The 23,527-nt window shown below is 44.7% G+C and overlaps 2 protein-coding genes across 2 annotated transcripts; one reads left to right on the forward strand and one right to left on the reverse strand.

Annotated features, from left to right (window-relative positions):
• Window positions 1-1,947: 1,947 nt before the first annotated feature.
• LOC106544315 (E3 SUMO-protein ligase KIAA1586) lies at window positions 1,948-13,203 on the forward strand. Its single transcript, XM_087711375.1, has 6 exons — window positions 1,948-2,065; window positions 4,895-5,479; window positions 6,651-6,777; window positions 7,673-7,755; window positions 9,134-9,260; window positions 9,612-13,203. Exons 2-6 carry the CDS (start codon window positions 5,072-5,074, stop codon window positions 11,771-11,773), a joined length of 2,907 nt encoding a protein of 968 aa, XP_087567501.1. The 5' UTR covers window positions 1,948-2,065; window positions 4,895-5,071; the 3' UTR covers window positions 11,774-13,203.
• A 2,325-nt stretch (window positions 13,204-15,528) lies between these two features.
• On the reverse strand, window positions 15,529-23,391 carry LOC106544321 (uncharacterized). The gene is made up of 6 exons (XM_087711599.1): window positions 23,309-23,391; window positions 21,753-22,316; window positions 21,162-21,282; window positions 20,384-20,466; window positions 19,943-20,072; window positions 15,529-18,722 (listed from the first exon to the last, which is right to left on the reverse strand). Exons 2-6 carry the CDS (start codon window positions 22,197-22,199, stop codon window positions 17,398-17,400), a joined length of 2,106 nt encoding a protein of 701 aa, XP_087567725.1. The 5' UTR covers window positions 22,200-22,316; window positions 23,309-23,391; the 3' UTR covers window positions 15,529-17,397.
• Between the last annotated feature and the right edge of the window lie 136 nt (window positions 23,392-23,527).

Here is a 23,527-nt window from a genome sequence, read left to right on the forward strand (position 1 = left end):
TGGGGGGAACTCCTGAATGGGAGTGGGGGGAGGGGGAAGGCTTGCGTTTCAATATAAAACAGGATTGGGGGGGAGCCCTCCATCTCCCCCCCCCACGTTGAGGGGGAGCTGGGGGGAGGCTTGCATCGCAAAATACAAGCAGGACTTCTCCCTGCCCCCCCGCCCCCATTGCTGGATAAGGGGTGGGGGTGAGCCACAAAGGTATTTCTGCTTTTTGCCTAATAGTGGGCGTGGGGTGAAACCTCCCCTCCGGCAGCCCCTTTGCCAAAGCCACGAGAGTTGGGAGGGGCGAGCAGGAGAGTGAGCCCACGTGATTGGGGGAGGGACACCCCCCACTCCAGGTAGGATCCGGCGGGGGCAAAAAGGAAGTCCACACTCTCCTCCGGGGCAGCCATGAACAACACCCACCCCCTTTTTATCTTTGTTCTCTCCCCCAAAAGACTGAAGGGACGCCCCCTCCCACTTTCCCCGCTTCTCTCTCTGCGCGGAACTCTCCTGCAGTGGGTGAGGACAAGGGGGACTCCTCCCAGAGACCGATGACGCGGCAGAAGGGAGAATTCTCATTGGTCCTTCCGCTTTTCTGGGCCCCTCCCAATCCCAAAGTTCTAAGAAAACTTCCCCCCCGCCCCAATCCAGATCCACCGATTCCGTCTCTGCGGCTCGGAGCATCCGCGTCTCTCTCCCCTCTCTCTTTGGGGGCGCTTGCGGGGAAGCATCCACCGGCTCTGCGGTTGAGAATACTGGTCCGGATCTCTAGAAGCGAAGTGGGGAAGGAGACCCCGGGTAAGGAAGTGGGCTCTGCCTCTTTCCGCGGCGCCCCTCCCATGCCTGGACTCCCTCACCGGGGCTGCGCACGTGTGCGAGCGGGGGTGGCGTTGGGTGGGGGGCTGCCTTTCACTGGAGCGCGTGGAGCAGACCGGGCTCTCCTCGCCATCTCTTCCCCCCCCTCTTGGGCGCTTTCGCTGCAGAGGACAGAAATGGAGGGGAGCCTTGCAGGAAATGGGCCGCTGCCGGGAGAAGCCGAGGGGCACTTCTGGGAGAGGGGAGAGAAAGCTTCGTGCCAGGACTTGCGAGGGGGTCTTGCGGAGGCCTCATCCAGTCTTTGGAATCGTAGCAAGGGGCAGGGGAAGGATCCTGGTTCCATGTTCCCCTGCACGTGCTAGAAGGTGGGGGGAGGGGGATTTGGGAGGCAACAGGGTTTCAGACCAGCCGTATTGTTTCTGGAAGAAACAGTATCATCCCCAGGACGGGAGAGGGCTCAGGCGGAGTCCTCCATATCCCCTTTCCTGGGGGGAGTGGGAGGGGGGGCAGCTTGCGTTGCAAAATACAAGCAGGACTGTGGGGAGAAGATCTCCATCTCCCCCTCCCCATTTCTTGAGAAAGCCCCTGAATGGGAGTGGGGGAAGGTGCTGGGTGGGTTGCATTGCAAAAGCAAGCAGGACTCTTCCCTGCCCCCAAAATGCTGGAGGGGGGTGGGGTGGGGGAAGCCAGAAAGGAAGGGCTCAAAAGACAGAAGCTTTCCTGAAGGGCAGCCAGAACAGTGACCTCCACGTGGTTGGGGGAGGGGCAGTCCCACTGAGGAAGTGTGTGTAGGAGGGTCCCTAAGTGCTCCTGGGGGAAGTGAGGGGAGAAAGGGGCTCCTCTTGCTTTCTCCCCCCCCCCCCCCGCAACCATGGGAGAGCTTCCTGCCCCTCACTTAGCCCCCCCCCCCCTTATCAATGCAATTTGGAAAGTGGTAGGTGGAGAGGGATGGCGGAGGAAGGCGGTTGCACGAAGTCCAGAACAAGTTTAGCAACTGGTTCTTCCGAACCGGTTTGAACTGGCTGAATCTCACCCCTGCTCCTCCTCCTCCCATCCTCCTGAGCCCTCCCGCCTCCTTCCTCCCACCCGTTTTGCAAGGAGTTCCTCTCTGCCAGGAGGTGCAGAAAGAAAGAAATGGGGTGGAGGGGGGAGGAAGCCAAAGGTGGCCTAAGAGGTTTTGAGGAAGAAACTTTAAGGAGCATTCGCGGGAACTTCTGATCAGTTGGGTGAGCGGTTTCAAACCTTGGACCTTGGGATTTTTCAGGTGGGTGAAGTCGCTGAAAAGGAGGCCTCTCTAGGACTTTGACCCTCCCTCCCCCTCTTGGGCTCTTCCGCTACAACCTGCATGCAGGAAAGCCTTGCAGGTAATGTGAATGGGCGGGGCATTTCTGGGGATAGGGGTGGAAAGCCACATGCTGGGACTCACAAGGGGGTCTTGCAAAGGCTTCACCCAGTCTTTGGAATCCTGGTAAGGGACGGGGAAGGCTCTGGCCCCATGTTCCCCTGACGTGCCACCTGGTGTGGGTGGAAAGTTTAAGAGCTAAGACCAGCTGTGTTGCGTCCCCCCTTGAAAGAAGGATTGATGGGCTCTGAAGGAGCCCTCCATCTCCCCCCTCCCTGAGAAAGACCCTGAATGGGAGTAAGGGGGGAGGGAAGGGTTGCATTACAAAAGGCAAGCAAGACTCCTCCCTGCCCCCTAAATGCTGGGAGCGAGAGGGAGGAGCCCGCCACACAGGTATTTCTGCTATTTGTGGTGGGTCAGAAAACCACAGCCTCTTTGCCAGGAAGGAATCAAAAGGCAGAAGATTTGGGAGGGATGGACAGGACAGTAACCCCACGTGATTGGGGGAGGGGCACTCAGAGAGAGAGAGAGAGAAAGAAAGAAAGAGAGAGAGAGTGTAGAGGCACCAAAGGCCTCCCCAGTGTTGGGAGAAAATTCTCCCCTGCTGGATTTCTTTCAGGTTTCTCAATGATCCGATACTTGGAAGAATAAATTGAATAATTAAGCAGAGCTGCCAGAAAGAAGCTTTTAATGAGAGGGGACCGAGATGAGTGACATTCAGCAGGACTTCTTGGCTAGCTAGAAAGATTGACATTCAAACATGTGATTTTATACACCCTTTCTGAGTTTTGGTCTAAAACTGTTTTTTTTAAAAGGTTTTTATTAGATAAACATTAATAGTGCGACATTTCTGGCATAGTCGTAGAGTTTTTTGATCTTACAGCAATAACAATTTATTACCTACCTATGAATCCCTTTCATTATATAGTTACTATCAGTACATATTCATATCCAATTCCTACCTATCGTACAATATCAATGCCATATTCTGCAATTCTTATCTGTGTTTTTCTGTTCCGACCTTTTTCCCTCGTCTAACCTGTCCCAGATTTCGTGATATTCCGTCTCACCCTTCTCTTTGAGCTCAACAGTCAGCCTATTCATTTCTACACACTGTCAGTATCTTCTTTATTATTTCTTGTTCTGGGAGAATCTCTTTGTCTTTCTAGGGTCTAAAACGGTTTTTTTTTTGTTTTTGTTTTTGTGACGTTTAATTCGGTGTTTATTGATGGGATCATTTTCCATTTTCAGTTTTGTTTGGAAGGGAGAAGGTTAATCTCTGGCCTCTCTAGGACTTGCTGCCTGCTGAGTGGGGAGGATCTTCTCTGGGGGTGGACCCTCCTAATAGGATCTGCAAGGGGGTCTCATCCAGTCCTTGGATTCCTAGCAAGAGGCAGGGGAAATCCTGGCCCCATATTTCCCTACTGTCCCTTTGCGTGTATGTGGTGTAGAGAGAACAGTTTCAGAGCAGATGTGTTCCTTTGCCCCCTCCCTGGAAGAAACAGCATCATTCCCAGGAAGGAGGAGGGGCTCTGGGGGAGCCCTCCATCTCCCCCTGCCCAGTCCCTGAATGGGAGTGTGGGGGAGTGGAAAGGACCCCCCTCTTTCCCTCAAAATGCTGGATTCCACTCCAAGGGGGGAGGGGCAGGGGGGAGCCGCACAGGTATTTCTGGAGACCGACCAGGGAATCCCTTTAGCATTGTTGATGTTATCTAGTTATGTATTAGGGGACACGGTGGCTCAGTGGCTAAGATGCTGAGCTTGTCAATCAGAAAGGTCAGCAGTTCGGTGGTTCGAATCCCTAGCACCGCGTAATGGAGTGAGCTTCTGTTACTTGTGCCAGCTTCTGCCAACTTAGCAGTTCGAAAGGATATAAAAATGCAAGTAGAAAAATAGGGACCACCTTTGGTGGGAAAGTAACAGCATTCTGTGAGCCTTCGGCATTTAGTCATGCTGGCCACATGACCACGGAGACGTCTTTTGACAGCGCTGGCTCTTCGGCTTTGAAATGGAGAAGAGCACCGCGCCCCCTAGAGTTGGGAACAAGTAGAACAGTGATGGCTAACCTTTTTATTGGTGTGTGTGTGCCAAAAGCGGGGGGAGCAGGGCACACGTCTGCCCCACAACCATAATGCAATAATCTCCACCATGCATACGCGGACGCACACACACAGATTCGCACAGGCCTCACTGAAGCCTCTGGACATCTGGGAGGTGCGTTGGGCCATTTTTCACCCTCCTCAGGCTTCAGGAAAATATAGGCCAAAGGGCAACCTGGAAGTTTGTTCCCGAATTTCTGGTAGGCCCGTTCAGCCATTTTTTACACTACCCAGGCTTCAGGGAAGCCTCCTGAAGCCTGGGGAGGGTGAAAAATGGCTCAATACAGAAACCAGAAGTTCGCGAATGGACTTCCGGGTTGCCCATTGGGCCATTTTTCTCCCTCCGGAGGCCTCTGGAGGCTTCAGAGGGTGAAGAACGGCCCAATGTGCAAATCTGAAGTCTGTTCCCGAACTTCCGGTTTGCGCATTGGATGGTTTTTTGCTCTCCGGAGGCTTCAGGAAAGCCTCCGGAGGGTAGAAAAAGCCAAAAATAAGCTTGCCAGCATGCACACAGCATGCTGGAGCTGACAGGGCAACGCCTCGCATGCCTTCAGAAATGGCTCTGCGTGCCACCCGGAAATGAAAAAGAGGTACAAAACAGCTGAAAATACAACATTGATTCTGAAATCTTGTTTTCTTTTCAAACTCGCAGGTAGAAGTTTGTGGATCAAACTATCTCATAAGTAAGGAAGGCCAGATTGCGCACCGAGATTTCTCCAGGGCTCTTCGTGCAATTTAAGTCCATTGGCCCGTTTCATATCCTCAGTCTTGGAGATCCAAGGAGCTGTTGGCATCTTTTTGCACTTGGATTAGATAATAGAGGAAAGAAATGGAGAGACAACACCCATTAGATGCAGAAGCTGGACAAAGCCCTCCTTTTGCTCCGTTTGGGCAGATCAGGATAAAAACTGAGCCAAAGGACCCAGCCAAAGACTTTATCAGCTCGGAGATCCAGCGTAAAAACTTCAGGAAAGTGTCTTACCAGGAGGCCGGGGGTCCCCGAGGTCTCTTCAGCCAACTCCATTGTCTTTGCCATCAGTGGTTGAAGCCAGAAAGACATACAAAGGCAGAGATGCTGGACCTGGTGGTTCTGGAGCAGTTCCTGGCTCTTCTGCCTCCAGAGATGGAGAGTTGGGTGCGGAATGGTGGAGCAGAGACCAGCTCCGAGGCGCTGGCCATGGCTGAAGGCTTCCTCCTGAGCCCTTCGGAGGAGCTGAAGGAGCAGGTCAAGCTTCAGGTGAGAGGACTTCATCTTCAGAGCTCAAAGGGGGTCTTACATGCATCTTAATATATGTCATCTATGGAGAGCCCCATGACCCAACAACTGCGCGATAGACATATGCACGCCGACAAAATAGCGCCGATTAAAACGCGACGTCAAAATCGTGCCCACAAATTCGCGACATCAAAATCACGCCCTCAAAAGCGCGATGACAAGCACAATAAAATTGAAAAAAAATTAGGGTTAGGGTTGATGACGCAATTTGTTGATGACACGATTTTGTTGGTGCGCATTTGTCAGCGCACTTTTGTTGAAAATCAATTAGCGATTTTGATGGCGCTCATTTGTCCATCGCGGTTTTGTTGGCACACATATGTCTATTGCGCATTTGTCCGCGAACCGGAGAGCCCTTATTTATTTATGCGGATTTATAATTGTTTTCTGATTTCTTAATCTTTTTTCCCTTTATGTTTTGTTATTCTTCGCATCTTTCCTCTAGCTATTTGTACCATAAATTCCATACTAAGTAATAATCCGTTTCTCCTTTATCTTTTATTTCTTTTGTAAATCTGTCCATCTCGGCGCACTCTTAATATTTTTTTAAATCACATTTTCCTCTGTTGGTATATTTTTGTTCTTCCAATTTTGTCTGTACGTGATACTTGCTGCAGTGGTTACATATAATAATAAGTATTGAATTTTTTTCCTCATAGTTCCCTGTAATTATCCCTAGTAAAAATAATTCTGGTTTTAGCTCTATTGATTGTGTAGTTATCTCTTCCAGCCAGGTTTTTTTTTTAATTATTCTTGTGCAAATTTTATTTTTGCTGTTTTACATGTCCACCACATATGGTAGAATGTTCCGTGGGCCTGGCTACATTTCCAAAAATCCGGTGAACAGTTTGGAAACATTTTAGCTATTCTCGCCATCTGCAGAACATTTTCAAAGGCAAAAATCCAAGAAAGTCCTTGCGGAAAAAGCATCTTTGGGACATTGATTATATGTTGATGTTCTTAACTTTTTGGCATTGTTAACACAAGGGATTTTCTTTTGAAGATGTCCAGTTGTGACATATTTGGAACAATTGATCCTTTGACATTTTCCACCTCATAAACTAAGAGCAAAGAATAATAATTCATTTCTTTGGGTGCTCTATCTTATTTCCCCCTCTGTGTTTCTTATCAGGCCCAGAGGCCTCTCTCGGGAGCCATTCCTCAACATCTGGATGGAAAGAGCAACCCCTCAAATCTTTCCCAGGAACGGCCTATTTGGAAGAACTCCCAGGAAAAGCCAAGTTTGCTCATCTCACCAGGTAAGAGAAGCTGCTCCTAAGCTGCATGAAGTTGTTTGGAACCTTCTGGGCATAGCACAGTGATGGCTAACCATTTTGCGCACGCGTCCATCCCCCCCCTGCACGAATGCGTGCATGGAAACCCGTGCATGTATGTGTGAGTGACACCCCTGTGCGCATATGTGCATGTGCAAGAGCCAAGGTGGTGCAGTGGTTAAATGCAGCACTGCAGGCTACTGCTAGATCAGCAGGTCAGCGGTTCAAATCTCACTGGCTCAGGGTTGACTCAGCCCTCCATCCTTCCGAGGTGGGTAAAATGAGGACCCAGATTGTTGGGGGCAATATGCTGACTCTCTGTAAACTGCTTAGAGAGGCCTGAAAGGCCTATGAAGCGGTATATAAGTCTACTGCTATTGCTATGTGACACCCCCATGTGTATATGCACGTGTGACCTCCCCCCACCCACCCACTTTTGACACATAATGGCCCGGTAGACCCGTTTTTCATCCCCAGTTTCCAGGGGCTTTCTGGGCCGTTCTCTCCCCCCTCCCCGCAGGCCCTCCGGAGACCAGAAACGGCCCGTTTTCTGACTTCTGGGTTGCCCGTGGGGCCGTTTTTCTCCTTCCGGACTCTGGAGGCTTCCCTGAAGCCTCTGGAGGGAGAGAATTGGCCCAACGCGCAAACCGGAAGTCCATTCCTGAACTTCCAGTTTGCGCATTGGGATGTTGCCCTCTGGAGGGCAAAAAACAGCCGAAAATGAAGGCCGAAATCATTTCGCTGGAGCTGACAGGGTAACGCCTTGTGTGCCCTTAAGAAATGGCTACGGGTGCCATAGGCTCACCATCATGGGTATTGTTCTTTGAATGAGATGTGCTTTTAAAAAAATATCCTTTCATTGCTTTTGTCTCCTACACAGAGAATATCAAGAAGTCATTGGAATCCAGGGGGCACACTCCCTTTTCTGGTGAACCCAAAAAAGCAACTGAGCCTCCAGTTCAGGTAGGAAGAAGAACATCAACAAAAAAAGAGATAGAGGAGGCTGTTTGCCGAGTTTTCATTTTGTTAGGGAAGCTGGGATTTTACACTCGTTTCCACCAGCATCATGAAATATAGAAATTTAGGTTGATATGATTGACATGTGGCACACAGCTTAGCCTTCTTCTTCTCTTATTTCTCTTGGGAATTATCAACAAGAAATACAACAAGGGGGGTTATCTTTTTAACTATACATATTGTCACAGCAGCAAGAATGGTCTTTGCCCAAAATTGGAAAAACAGGGAAATTCCACATGAAGGAGGAAATAATTAGGAAAGTTTTGATCTGCGCTGAAATGGGTAAACTGACATGGGAATTGAAGAATAAAGATGAATCAGAATATTATAAGATCTGGGATAAATTTTATCGATAGTTGGAACAAAAAAGGAAAGACTTCAAATAACAATGACTAAGATTGATAGAATGGAGACTAGAATTATGTATGAAATGATAAATGCGAGAATGTACAAGATAAACACAAACCAACAGGGCTGGAAATAGGTTACTTTTTTCCTTTTTGTAAATATGGTATGGATCAAATGTTTTAAAAAATCAGGGTGGCTATAATGTATAACTGAACATCTTAGCATATATGCCATAGATTCTGCCTGGACGGTTTACACTGTCCAATGTTTTGATTTATGTTTAATAAAAAACTTTTTAATAATAATAAAAAAGCTTAGCCTTCGTCTCAAAATGATTGAGGTGTGATACATAAAATACCGTATTTTTCGCAGTATAAGATGCAATGGATTATAAGACACACCAAGATTTTGAAGAGACAAATTTTTAAAAAAGTTTTTGCACTCTGCAGACCTCCCAAAAACAGCCTGTTTTTTTTGTGAAAATGGGCCTGTTTTTTGTTTTTTCAAAAAAAGGGCATGCATAGCCCTTTTTCAGGAGGCTTATAGAATGCTCCTGGGAACTCCCAGGAGCTTCTGGGGGGAAATTGAGCACAAAATGGCTTGTTTTTCGCTCATTTCTGCCCTCCCCAGCCTCCAGGAGCCCTCTGAAAGCCTCCTGAAGGCTATGCACGGCCATTTTGGTGAAGGGGGAGGTGTTTCTGGAGGCAAAAAAATGCTATACTCTGTATAAAACACACCAGATTTTCAGCCTCTTTTTTGAGGGAAAAGGGTGTGTCTTATTCTCTGAAAAATACAGTATGTATACTGAAAATTTCTTACTACCGGTAGGAAATCAACTTCATTCTTGCCCAATTTTGAATCTGGCAAAGAAAGAGCCCCCTTTTTCACTGTGAACTTTTGGGAATAGGTCAACCAAAGAAAATAACATAAGAGGCTCGTCTGTTAATAATGAAAGTTGCTTTTCTTCCTTTCTCAGGATCTTGTGACCTTTGAAGAAGTCGCTGTGTATTTTTCCAAAGAGGAATGGTCTCAACTAGATCCAGAACAGAAAGCCCTTCATAAAGAAGTCATGCTGGAAAACTACAGAAATGTGACTTCTGTGGGTAAGATTCCCTGTTAGTAGCTGAGACACCAAGAATAGTAACAGCGTATAATTAACATATTTTGGACAATAAGTTGCACCAGTGTATAAGATGCACCAAGATTTCCACACTGTTGGGGGGAAAGATGAGTCTTATACTCCGAAAAATGCAGTATATACCACTTCATAGTGCTTTACAGCCCTCTCTAATTGGTTTACAGCTGATCCCACCACTGGCTGGCCACGCCCCAACCTTCCCAGCCACTCCTTTTCTCGCTTTGGCTGCTTGCCTAGTTGCGCTGTCTCAGATGTACAGGGACTACAGGTAAGCACAATCGAGTCCAAACTAAAACATTTTTTAATTTTTTTGCAGTTGACTTCAACAGGATGAAAAGGCCACAGAATTTTTCAGTAAAAATCAGTAAGAAACCAAGAAGGGAAGAAGTTGTATCAGAATTGGCCTTGGATGATACAAAACAGTCACAAGCGCAGCCCCTTCAACTTGCAAAAAGCAGCCCGTCAGTTACGGAAATAAATAACGATACCTCCAAAATTGAAAACAGTCTTCCTGAATGCTGGACAATGCAACAATATAACAGTTTCAAAGGGAAATATGACGGTATGGAAATTTCCAACAAAAAGTTGGGCTGCAAGTATTGTGCAAAACATGACTTCCTAAAAATGCGAAGTATTCATGTGTCAAAAGAATGGAAATATTTTCAGATCGAGGCAGCAGGGAGAACTAAAGAGGTAAAACAAGCTTCTCTAAGGAAAAAAATGAAAGAACATTTTTCATCAAAAGCTCATAATATTTGTAAAGAGAAGATAATAGAAATGGAGCAGGCTTCAGAGGCAAAATGTAAGACGAATGAAAAAAATGTACAAGCTGCTTGTAGAGTATTTAATACAGTTTACAGCTTGGCACAAAGATGTAAACCAATTTCAGACATAGAAGGTGAGATAGAAGTGCAAATTAAAAACGGATTAGATATGGGAATAGGATTACATTCATGTAAAACTGCAGTGAACATAGTTGGTTTCATTGCAAAAGAAATTAAAAAACAATTATTTGCTAAAATTATTGAAAATAATCTGAAAATATGTTTGATTATTGACGAAGCCTCAACAATATCTTGCAAACCAGTTCTTATACTTTTCTTAAAAGTTGAGGATTCAGTTACATCACCAACTATTTTCCTTGAGCTCGTTGAATTGGAAAAACAAGACGCAGAGACAATATGTTCTTCAATTATGGAAAGTTTAAATAAAGTTAGGCTTACTGAGAACTATCTTATACAAAATTTAGTAGGATTTTGCTCCGATGGTGCCAGCCTTATGCTTGGGAGGAAATCTGAAGTGAGCACTAGGATAACCAAAAAGTTTCCAAACATAGTAATTTGGCACTGTTTAAACCACCGCCTCCAACTTGTGTTAGATGATTCGATAAAGGAAATAAAGCAAGTCAATCATTTTAAAATATTTATTGATAAGATGTATACTATTTTTCATCAATCCAATAGGAACCAAATTGAACTTACCAAAATATCTGAACAACTTGGAACTGAAATTATAAAAATTGGTAGTATTTTGGGACCAAGATGGGCTGCCTGTAGTTTAAGGTCAACCCTAGCTGTGTGGCACGCTTATCCAGCGTTACATCGCTGTTTTCATTCAAATGAAAAGTACTTTGGTATGGCTGCCCGTCTTGAAAATATATATTTTATAACCGATTTGGCATTGATGATTGATATTCTGAGTGAAATTTCTCGTCTTTCAAATGAACTGCAAGCAAAAGATGTGGACATAACAAAGGCTGAAAAAATTGTGAGAAGTTCTATTACAGCATTTCAGGTACTCCGAAAGGAAAAGGGTCCCTTCGAAAGAAAAGTTGATGAATTAATTACTTCGGAAACCTTCAAAAATATACAATTTGTAAAAAATCACCGGTTTGTTGGGCTTCCTCGGGAAAGACTTCTAGAAAACATCGTAATAAATTTGAAGAAAAGACGAATGGATTGTGAACATTTAAAAACAGATTGCAGCCCGTTTCAAGACAGGACTAAATTGCAGTTTCTCAAATTTTTGGAACCAGAATCCTGGAATATTGAAGAAGTAGCAGTCCCATGGAAAGCAGGTGAAGAACAATTGCTTGAATTTAATGACATTTTTAATTACCAAATTGATATTAATGATTATCGAGATTTTGTGGAAAACGTTTTAGAAAATTCCCAGAACTACGCAATTCCTAAAAGTGTTCAAAGAGCTAAAAATATTGTCAGGACAGTTGCTGTAAGTTCAATAGAAGCAGAAATGTGTTTTTCAAACATGAACATAATTTGTTCAGAGAAGAGAAGTTCGCTAACTGTTTCTGATATATCAAACGTAATGACTATTAGTCTAATCGGCCTACCTCTAAAGGAATGGGATCCTACTTCTACGGTGAAAAGATGGTTAAGGGAAAATCACATGGCTGATTATGGAGTAAAAATTGCAAATGACACCAATCGAAAAGCAATATGGAAATACCTGACGTAACAGTTTTATTAGTTTTTGTCAGGTATTATGTATTAGTTTTTCATGAATATTTAAAATCTAGTTTTCTGTACCTCTTTTATTCTTATTTAAATGTCAACCCTGAAGTGAACATAGCTGAGGCCATTTTGGAGGCTTCAGGGTTGACACAGAACAGGGAGAGAGGTGGAATACAATACAATAGCAGAGTTGAAAGGGACCTTGGAGGTCTTCTAGTCCAACCCCCTGCCTAGGCAGGAAACCCTATACCGTTTCAGACAAATCAACATCTTCTTAAAGACTTCCAGTGTTGGGGCATTCAAAACTTCTGGAGGCAACTTCTGTTCCACTGATTGTTCCCACTGTCAGGAAATTTCTCCTCAGTTCTAAGTTGCTTCTCTCCTTGATTAGTTTCCCACCCATTGTTTCTTGTTCTGCCCTCAGGTGCCTTGGAGAATACTTTGACTCCCTCTTCTTTGTGGCAGCCCCTGAGGTATTGGAACACTGCTATCATGTCTCCCCTAGTCCTTCCTTCCATTAAACCAGACATACCCAATTCCTGCAACCGTTCTTCATATGTTTTAGTCTCCAGTCCCCTAATCCTCTTCCTTGCTCTTCTCTGCACTCTTTCTAGAGTCTCCACATCTTTTCTACATCGTGGCGACCAAAATTGAATGCAGTATTCCAAGTGTGGCCTTACCAAGGCATTATAAAGTGGTATTAACCCTTCATGTGATCTTGATTCTATCCCTCTGTTGATGCAGCCTAGAACTGTGTTGGCTTTTTTGGCAGCTGCTGCACACTGCTGGCTCATATTTAAATGGTTGTCCACTAGGATTCCAAGATCCCTCTCACAGTTACTACTGTTGAGCAAGGTACCACCTATACTGTACCTGTGCATTTCGTTTTTGTTGCCTAAGTGTAGAACCTTACTCTTTTCACCATTGAATTTCATTTTGTTAGATAGTGCCCAATGTTCAAGTTTGTCAAGATCCTTCTGTATCTTAAGCCTGTCTTCTGGAGTGTTGGCTATTCCTGCCAGCTTAGTGTCATCTGCAAATTTGCTGAGTTCCCCATTTATTCCCTCACCCAAATCATTGATGAAGATGTTGAAGAGTACTGGGCCTAAAACAGAGCCTTGGGTATTCCACTGAATGCTTCCCTCCCTGTAGATGCAGTTCCATTGAGGACTACACGTTGAGTGTGGGTGGTCAGCCAGAATAGAAGGGATTTTGTAGCCAAAATAACCAAGCTTTCCTGTGGGAACCCAAGGACATTCTCACAGGTAGTTGGCCAGAGGAGGAAGAACTTAATCAAGCAATCGGCCAGCTCTTGTATTGGACAATGTGATCAGTGACTTGGGTGAAAGGGTGATAAGGTTAATTAGGTGGAAGCCGTGGAAACTGAGTCAGCTTCCACCAGTTGTGCCAATATGATGTATTCAATAAAATTGTTTTTTGAGGAAATTGCCTGCCTTGGAGTTCTAATTTCTATGGGTGCACTACTTGGAATGCTGACATTTAATATTAAATGCACGAAATATGGCGAGGCAGTGAGGTGAGGAGGGGCTGGGCGAGGTACTTCTCGATGATGTGTGGCATCCCACCCAGCCATGCCTACTCAGCGCGTCATTAGGGCAGAGAACCTGTCGTTAAATTATTTGAATCCCATCACTAGTTGTGGTGGGAGGAGAATGACCATTTAGCTGGGTCCATTTAGTGTGATGAGTGTGGCAAATGGGACCACAAGAGTTATTTCTCCATCTGAAGCTCTTTCTAAAAAGGTAAAGGTTCCCCTCGCACGTATGTGCTAGTCATTCTCGACTCTAGAGGGCAGTGCTCATCTCTATTTCAAAGCCGAAGAGCCAGCGCTGTCTGAAGATGTCTCCGTGGTCATGTAGCCGCATGGCTAAATGCCAAAAGTTTAAAGTTTAATAACATTTATATGCCGCCTGATCCCGTAGGACTCCGGGCGGCTTACAATACAAAAATAATAAAAAAAAAGAAAATAAAGTAAAATACAGGGAAGAAAAATAGATATAAAATACAATACATCATGCACTCCATTCTGAATGGGGCTGGACCGTATTTTGGTGTCAACAGCCCCAGGCCTGCCAGAACAGCCAGGTTTTAATGGCTTTCCGGAAGGCCGAGAGAGTGGGAAGGTCCGGATCTCTGCGGGTAGATCATTCCACAGGGCTGGGGCAGCTACAGAGAAAGACCAAAGCCACCCAGTATGCCGTTACCTTCCCACCAAAGGTTGTTCTCATTTTTCTACTTGCATTTATACATGCTTACAAACTGCTAGGTTGGCAGAAGCTGGGATGAGTAACAGGAGCTCACTCCGTTATGCAGCGCTAATGATTCGAACTGCCAACCTTTTTGATCAACAAGCTCAGTGTCTTAGCCCCTGAGCTACTGCATCCCTATTTAAGCTCTTTCTATGCAGCATCAATTTATAAGGATTCTTGCATGGGTGTCTTCATGGAAAGAAACACACATACACACACAGAGTGTCTGCGCTCTCTCTTTGATATAGGCAGGAATTCACAAAAACTTTGCTATTCTATTAATCAAGATGTCAGACCTGCAAATATATTCCTGTTAGGATCTTTGGCCTGCCACACTTTTTCTTAATTCATTATGCTTTTTCATTAGTGTAGTAGTTGGGAGGGGGGAATAGAAAGGAGTAGGATTGTGGAATGTATTGTCGTCATTCTTTTCTAGAAGACCAAGGTCATCTTTTGTCTCCGTACCTTGGCACCTGACCGGAAGCAGCTGGATGGAGATGCCAGCATGGAAGAAGACGATTGGACCATGTGATGGATTTGTGGATCTGGGGACAAGATCATGAACTTTTAACTGGGTGGGATTCTGATGTAATTTCCAGAATTGGGATTTCACAGATGTGCTAAGATGTCTGATTTATTAAGTTGGAACTTTAAGGATCGTTTTGCCTTGGACTCCGATTTAATTCTACATGATACTTGGAACGCTGACACAAGAAGTTTCGGTGCAAAGGAATGCTAATTATGAACAGATCATTGTTATTATAAGAGCAATTAGTGAAGGTGGAAGAACGATATGGACAATAGATTGGTAAAAGTAATTTTTAAAAAAGCATGAGAAAAAAAGTTGTCTAAGTATATTATTGGATACCTGATACTGGTATTCATTTCCCACCATAATTTTTAGGCACTGAGAATAGCCTCGTGCTGTCACTTCACTCTATTGGGTGGGAGGTGCCTTACACATACAACATAATCTTTTTTTTTGAAAAGGTCAGTGTTGAGGTTCAGGGCTTTGGAAGGCAATATCAAAGAAATAGGGACACAGTGACTAAACACGGAGCTTGTCGATCAGAAAGGTCAGCTGTTCGGTGGTTTGAATCCCTAGCGCCGTGTGAGCTCCTGTCACTTGTTCCAGCTTCTGCCAACTTAGCAGTTCGAAAGCACGTAAAAATGAAAGAAGAAAAATAGGGACCACCTATTCACAGCGATCCATGCGTCTTTAGCATTTAGTCATGCTGGCCACATGACCACGGAGACGTCTTTGGACAGCGCTGGCTCTTTCGCTTTGAAACGGAGATAAGCACCGCCCCCTAGAGTCGGGAACGACTAGCACATATGTGCGAAGGGAACCTTTACCTTATCAAAGAACTCTTTGAATGCGAAAAAGATAAACTGACCAAGCCTGCCCATTTTGAGTTCTGTACACATCATAGGACTTTCTTTATCCTTTATTTATCCTTTTTAAAAACATGAATTCTTATGTTTGTTAGTTTCATATCTCCCCTCTTCCTCAGGTGATCCAAAACAGCATCTGTATTTTTCCCTCTTTCAATGAATCAAATAGGACCCACATAAATTCAAACAAAGTATAGGGATCACATTTATTAAACACTTGAACGGTAATAACACTTAGGTCCATCTAGGACAGAGGTCTTCAAACTTTGCAACTTTAAGACTGGTGGACTTCCAACTCCCAGAATTCTCCAGCCATCTGGCTGGAGAATTCTGGGAGTTGGAAGTCCACAAGTCTTAAAGTTGTCAAGTTTGATACTTACAAATACTCTGCTACAAATAATTACAAAACAAACCCCGTATATATAATGTGCATTTGAACTCTTCGAATAAGAATATTGGACTAAGGGTGATGAGCCTTAATTCAAAGGAGACTTCCCCAACACAGAAGTTACAAGTTAGTAAAAAGGATTAATAACAAATGAAAATATATATTCTTATCTATATGCCCCCTGGAGTTGCTGTAAGGTTGGATGGTGTTAGAAATCCAAATTGTAAATAAAATGCAACTGTTAAAATGTTATTCTTTGCCACTAGTGAACCAAAGACACACAAATGTTACTTATACCGGAATATGACTTCAAACTTGATCATAATTTTAAACCACAAATGATGTTAGGAATAGAATCAATTCCAAAAATATTTGGCACTGTCCTCTAAAGTCTCTTTCCTTGAGCTTTTGCTCAGGAAACAGACACGAATTGAAATGTAGGCAGGTAACAAGCAACTGCTACAAGTTAGCTATGGATTTCTCCTTCTAGTTTGGGTATGAAGATTCTTTTAACCTGTCCCAATGTCTGAAAAATTTTAGCTTTTGGTTTCTTGGCAGATACTCTTGGCCTAATACTGGGGAGTACAGACAAGAACACAAGTGGTTGATCTGAAATTATATTAAACATCTTATTGCTGAATTGGCTTAAAGTGATATCCGAGAAAGCTAATACACCCTCAAAACAACACTATTTTTAACTGCAGTTATTTGAACTTCCCCTTTTCAGAAATGACTCAACATTATATTTGCAAGTTAGTATTTCCAGTAGGTCTTTCAGCATTAAGAGAACGAGGTCTCCATACCAATAGGGTTTTCTATTTGTGCCAGTGCAATATTTATGCAAGGGATGCAGTGGCTCAGGGGCTAAGACGCTGAGTTTGTTGATCAGAAAGGTCGGAAGTTCGGTGGATCAAATCCCTAGCGCTGGGTAACAAAGTGAGCTCCAGTTATTTGTCCCAGCTTCTGCCAGCCTGGCAGTTCGAAAGCATGTAATCATGCAAGTAGAAAAATAGGGACCACTTTGGTGGAAAGGTAACAGCGTTCCGTGTGCCTTTGTTGTTTAGTCATGCCGGCCCCATGACTACGGCGACGTCTTCGGACAGTGCTGACTCTTTGGCTTTGAAGGGAGATGAGCACCGCCACCTAGAGTTGGGTACGACTATCACATATGTGCGAGGGGAACCGTTACCTTATTACTGCCAGTATAATGGACTCGGATAGTAACTCTTAAGACAATTACACAAAGGAGCTGAATTAAATCCACCTTCCCTAGAATCAATACGTTTTGTGTTACAAAGTTTCACAGGGTGGCTTGCAAAAGACAACATTCAACGTCCCAGAAATTCATTTAAATGAATGCGATTAAAGAAATGAGGGAATGTCTTCCCCAAATCTAAATAAATATTAGGTTTAAACATGTACGTGATTATGTTCATTTTACCTCAAATTCCCAAAGGAATTTTCAACAAGCTATTTATATATTTTCAAGGGATTATATGCAATTCTATTGTGAAAAGGGCTCTTGAGGTTCTTAAAATCTCTTCTAAAGGGGGAAAAAATAGAACGTCTATTGTCTTATATTCCAATTTCACCTTCTATGAGTTTATAATGTTTCTCCACCGCATGAATCCTTTTGTGGCAAATGAAAGCCGTGGTCTTCCTAAAGTTTTTCCCGCAGTCCGTGCACTTATATGGTTTCTCTCCGGTATGGATCCTTCTACGTTTAGAAATGCTTGTGCTTTTGTGAACGTGTACCTTCATCCATTTGTAGATTTTCTCCCTTGTGTGGGTCCTTTTATGCGAAGCACGGTTACTGCTGGTATTGAAGCTTTTCCCACACTCCATGCATTTGTAGGGTTTCTCCCCAGTGTGAATCCTTTTATGGGATATGAGGTCACTGCTCTGACTAAAGCTCTTCCCACATTCCCTGCATTTATAAGGTTTCTCCCCTGTGTGGATCCTTTTGTGCGAGGAGAAATTACTGCTCTTCCGGAAGCTTTTCCCACAGACCAGGCATTTGTAGGGTTTCTCCCCTGTGTGGCTCCTTCTGTGGGAAGTGAGGCTACTGCTGTTGCTGAAGCTTTTCCCGCACTCCGTGCATATATAGGGTTTCTCTCCTGTGTGGATCCTTTTGTGAGAAGTCAGGTAGCTGCTTGTACTGAAGCTCTTTCCGCACTCCGGGCATTTGTAGGGTTTTTCTCCCGAGTGGCTCCTCTTATGGGACGTTAGGCTGCTGCTTGTGCTGAAGCTCTTTTCACACTCCGGGCATTTGTACGGTTTTTCTCCCGAGTGGCTCCTTTTATGGGACGTCAGGCTGCTGCTCGTGCTGAAGCTTTTCCCACACTCCAGACAGTGATACGGTTTCTCTCCCGAGTGGCTCCTTTTATGAGCCGTGAGGTTGCTGCTGCTACTGAAGCTCTTTCCACACTCCGAGCATTTATAGGGTTTCTCTCCGGTGTGGATCCTTCTGTGGCACGTCAGGGAACTGCTATTGCTGAAGTGTTTTCCACATTCCGTGCATTTATAGGGTTTTTCCCCCATGCTGACTCTTTCGCGCAGGGACAGGGCAAAAGTACGGTGGCAACCTTTCGTGTTCCCCTTGAACTGACTCTTCTGTTCTTTGACTGGGGTTCTGCAAGCTTTATTTACGTCGGATGTATCCTGCAATATTTCTCCCCCTTTCCCGAAACATTTCCCCTTGCTTTTAAGATGGCGGTTTGGTTGGACAAACGAATCTTGAATTTGAGGCCACGGAAAAGAAGAGCCCCGCCTCCTTCCGTTTTTGAAGCAACTGTCCACGGACGTTTTTGGTTCCATTTGATTTGCAAACAGTTCCTTTCCCTCTTCCAGCATCCAAGTTTGGAGGGTTTCCTTGCAGTTTTTATTCCCTTGCCCTTTACGCCGTGGAGGAAAAAAAGAGAGAAAGACAATTGTAATAAAGCCAGAGAAAGGAAATAAAGAGCAACTATAGAAATTGACTGTGAATTTCCTGCTGGAAATTTAGCTTTGTTTCTCAACCCAGGTCGAAATATAATAGTTTGATTTATTCTTGGTTATTACTAAGTTAACATGTAATATTGAAATGGACAGTGTCTATTATATCAGTGGATAGAAACTTCAAAAAAAATCTGCTTATCTTCATGATTTCTTCGTAAAGAAATTTCCACTGTTGTTGTACCTGTATTTGAAGAGCAGAAAAAGGAAAGCCACAGCTTAAACAGAATCAGTTTATCCTGACAGTTAGAACAATTACTGTATTTTTCAGAGTATAAGATGTCCGTTTTCCTCCTAAGAGGGTGAAAATTTGGGTGCGTCTTATACACCAAATGTAGCCCCGCCATCAGCCTCTGCCTCCCAGCAATTTGCCTCCTTGCAGCAAACAACATGTTTCAGTTTCAACATAGCCTGATTAGCACAAGCAGCTGATTGTCGGTTGGATTGACCTTCCAACCATCAGCTGTTTCAGGCTGCAGGGATTGCCATTGCCTATTGCTGCCTCTGCGTGCCCCATTTTTGGCCTCTGCATTCCATTTTTGGCTTTGCGTGCCATGTTTTTGGCCTCCGCGCACCCCATTTTCCACCCATTCTGATAACCGCCATCTGGAATGGGTGGACAATGGGGTGTGCGGAAGCCAAAAAAGGGGTGCACGGAGGCGGCAATAGGCTAGGGCAAACCTTGCAGCCTGAAACAGCTGATTGTTGGGAGGCGAACAGACAATCAGCTGCTTGTGCTAATCAGGCTGTGCTGAAATTGAAACTGGCTGTTTGCTGCAAGGAGGCAAATTGCTGGGAGGCAAATTTTTTTTCTTGTTTTTCTCCCCAAAAGCTAGGTGTGTCTTATACTTCCAAGCATCTTATACTCCAAAAAATACGGTAATCAGTAAAACAACTTGCCTTCAGAAGTTGTAAATGCTCCAACTCTGGAAGCATTTAAGGAGGAAGGATTAGACAGCCGCTGGTCTGAAGTGATGTAGGATATCATGCCTAAGCAGGAGCTTGGACTAGAAGACCTCCAAGGTCCCTTCCAACTTCTGTTGTATTCTATTGTATTCTATGGCCTGGACAATTTGAGAATTTCCATACACATACAAGGCAATATTTAAGGACCAAGCAAGGTCTTTACCCAGGGAGGCCACATTCCGAGAATTCTCCAGCATGACTTCCTCATGGAGGGCTTTTTGGTGGGCATCCAGCCGAGACCACTCATCTTTTGAGAAGTACACAGCCACCTCCTTGAAGGACACAGCGCCCTGCTGAAGGAAAGAGGTTGCCATGATCTTGCAGTCCCAAGAAGACAAACGATGAAAGAAGAAATCTTCATTGGGCTCATTTTTAAAAATATTTTCTAGTGGGTATTAAAAAAAATGTGCAAGGTAATGGAGCAAGCTTATAGCTTCTCACAGTTGGGGCAAGTTTCATACAGTTGACTGAATTCTGTAGAACTTTCAGTGCTGTTTTTTTTCTCGTGGAGTAGATTAGCGTGCATCCTGCTTAAGATCTGAACCTTCCTGAATCAGTGTTGCCCCACCACATCACCCCTGATGTTTACCCCCCCCCATACCTGTGCTGAAATTCCAGCTGCTCTTTTGGATACCCCAGAAAAAGGAGATGATCCTAAAAATGCTGGTGGCGTTGATCTGTTCCCTGTAACAGAAACAAAAATTGGAAGCAGGCTTTTAAATTACGGTAGTAGTTAAATAAAAGATAGGGAGAAATTATAAGCAAGAGGAGTAGAAGAATGAGAGGGAGCTGGATTTTTCCGACAACACCATACGCCTTAAAGCAGGGGTGTCAAACTCAAGGCCGCCCTCCCGAGCTCCATTTTCACTGACAGAGGGTTGCAGGAGACTGTCGCAGCCAAAAACGGAGCTCGCGAGAGCTGCATGCAGCCCTCTCAATCTTTGTTTTTGCTGGAAGAGGGTTGCAGGAGGCCTTCGCAGCCGAAAACAGAGCTTGCGAGAGCAGGCCGTCGCAGCCAAAAACGGAGCTTGCGAGAGCTGCGTGCAGCTCTCTCAATCTTTGTTTTAGCTGGAAGAGCGTTGCAGGAGGCAGTCGCAGCCGAAAATGGAGCTTGCGAGAGCTGCGTGCAGCTCTCTCAATCTTTGTTTTAGCTGGAAGAGCGTTGCAGGAGGCAGTCGCAGCCGAAAATGGAGCTTGGGAACCCATTTTCACTGGCAAAGCGCTCGGGCCACCACCGGCGCCCTTGACCCGTGTGGCATCGAGCTGGCCACGCCCCCCGGCCATTCCCCCCACCCCACTCCTTTGGTCAAACACAACCCTAATGCGGCCCTCAATGAAATCGAGTTTGACAGCCCTGCCTTAAAGGACCTTCCTTTTACCTTTTGAAGTGTCCTGACATCGATTTTTAGAGACGCCTCCCAAAAGCAGCTCCTGAAGAGGATTTGACAAATCCCTGCATTCCCTGTGCTGTTCAATGACCTCTACAGATGGTGCCTGGACCTGAAGCAAAAGGAAATTAAGGGTTTCTTGCTTTCAGATCACAATGTTGAAGCTTCCATGGGGATGGAACGAGTAATGGAACGTGTCATGCCTGCAAGCCACCTTTTCTGCCACACTTTCTACTGTCTACTTTCTACTGTGGGAAAATGGGAGAGGGGAATTATATGGAGTTGGGTGATATGTAGCCATAACAACATCCCTTTAGAAACTCAAGGTCATCTTTGTCTCTGCACCTGGCAGGAACTGGATGGGAGGAATCTGTCTTCATGGCAGTGGGAGACTGGACCAGGTGATGAACTTGTGGGTGTTGGGGCAGAACTTTCAACTGGGTGGGGAAAACCTGGAAGCTTTTCAGATTCGGGTTTTCCCAGCTATGCCAACATGGCTCTCTTCATAAATTGGAACTCTGGTTTAATTTCGGGTGCTTTTTGGAACCCTGAGAGAACGTTTGCTCCAAATGAGGTTCTCACCTTCAACTCTACGTGGCCCTTCTGCTCCTCCACCTGACTGAGGAGGAAGCCTTCTGCCAGGGCCACTGCCTGGGAGCTGGTCTCTGCTCCACACTCCCGGATCCAACTCTGCATCTCTGCGGGCAGGATGGCCAGGAATTGTTCCAGAACCACCAGGTCCATCATCTGCCCTTTGGTGTTCCTCAATGGTTGCAGCCATTGATGGCAAAGGTGGTGAAGGTGGCTGCAAATCTCACGGGGTCCCTTGGCCTCTTGGTAATGGATGCTCCTGAAGAGCCTGCACCGGACCTCTGAACCAATGGCTTTCACCTCCAGGGTCTTCTGCCCAGCTCCTGCCCGGAAGTCCTTGCCCACTGAGTAATGTCCCTCCATTTCTTCTCCATACTCCAGCATTGTTCCCAATGGGGCCAATGGAGGTTGAGGAACTCCAACGATCTTTTCATTCATACGATCTGGACCGTCGACAAAGCCCTGGAGAAATTCTTCAAGCCCATTCACCCTTTTTGGTTAGGAGGTCTTTTGGTCTCCAGACAAGGAACATCAAGTGGCTTTCAGCTTCTAGATCTAGGGGAGGAAGAAAAGGTTCCAAAATTACTAAAATCTGCCAAGATTGACATCAAACCACTATTCTATTCTATTCTATTCTATTCTACTTCTATGCTATTTCTATTCTACTTCTATTCTATTTCTATGCTATTTCTATTCTAATTCTTTCTATTCTACTTCTATGCTATTTCTATTCTAATTTTATTCTATTCTCTATTCTAGTCTATTCTCTATTCCCTATTCTATTTTATTTCTATTCTACGTCTATGAGATTTCTATTCTAATTCTATTCTCTACTCTAATCTATCTCTAATCTATACTATTTCTATTGTACTATGCTATTTCTATTCTAATTCTTTCTATTCTTTTTCTATTCTAATTCTATTCTCTATTCTTCTCTATTCTCCATTCTATTCTATTCTCTACTCTAGTCTCTATTCCCTATGCTATTTCTATTCTGCTTCTATGCTATTTCTATTCTAATTCTTTCTATTCTTTTTTCTATTCTACTTCTATGCTATTTCTATTCTAATTTTACTTCTATGCTATTTCTATTCTATTCTACTTCTATGCTATTTCTATTTGAATACTTTCTATTCTTTTTCTATTCTAATTCTATTCTATTCTCTATTCTATTCTCTATTCTATTGTCTACTCTATTCTTTATTCTAGTCTATTCTCTATTCCCTATTCTATTCTATTTCTAGTCTACTATGCTGTTTCTATTCTAATTCTATTCTCTACTCTTCTCTATTCTATACTATTTCTATTGTACTATGCTATTTCTATTCTAATTCTTTCTATTCTTTTTTCTATTCTATTCTCCATTCTATCCTCTATTCGTGCATGGAAAGGGGGGCGGCAGGGGAACTTCCCTCTTGCCTGGACTTGCAAAGGCTGCCCTTGGAGGAGGAGGAGGGGCCGCCAGGGTCTCCTTCCCTTGTGCAGCGCGAGGCCCCTGGGGGGCTTCCAAGTTTGGGGGGGAGGGAAAGCCCCCACCCCGCACTCACCCTGGGAGTCACGTCTGAATCTCTTCTCCCCCCGCAAGACTTTCGTGCAGCCTTTTCGCCTGCTGGCCAGCGAGAGGGAGTGCAGAGTGCCGAGTCCTAGAGAGGCTAGGCTCCTCCTGATGTCACTCAACTCCCTCCCAGCGCATGCTCAGTTCCTTTTCTGAAGTAGGAGAGGGTCCACCCTCATGCTGGCAGGGAGGGAGCCCCCTGGTGGGCTCT

The sequence above is a fragment of the Thamnophis sirtalis genome, unplaced genomic scaffold (genome assembly GCF_051295495.1).
Source record: "Thamnophis sirtalis isolate CommonGarterSnake01/CBP01778 unplaced genomic scaffold, rThaSir2_p1.2 scaffold_3, whole genome shotgun sequence".
NCBI lineage: Eukaryota > Metazoa > Chordata > Lepidosauria > Squamata > Natricidae > Thamnophis > Thamnophis sirtalis.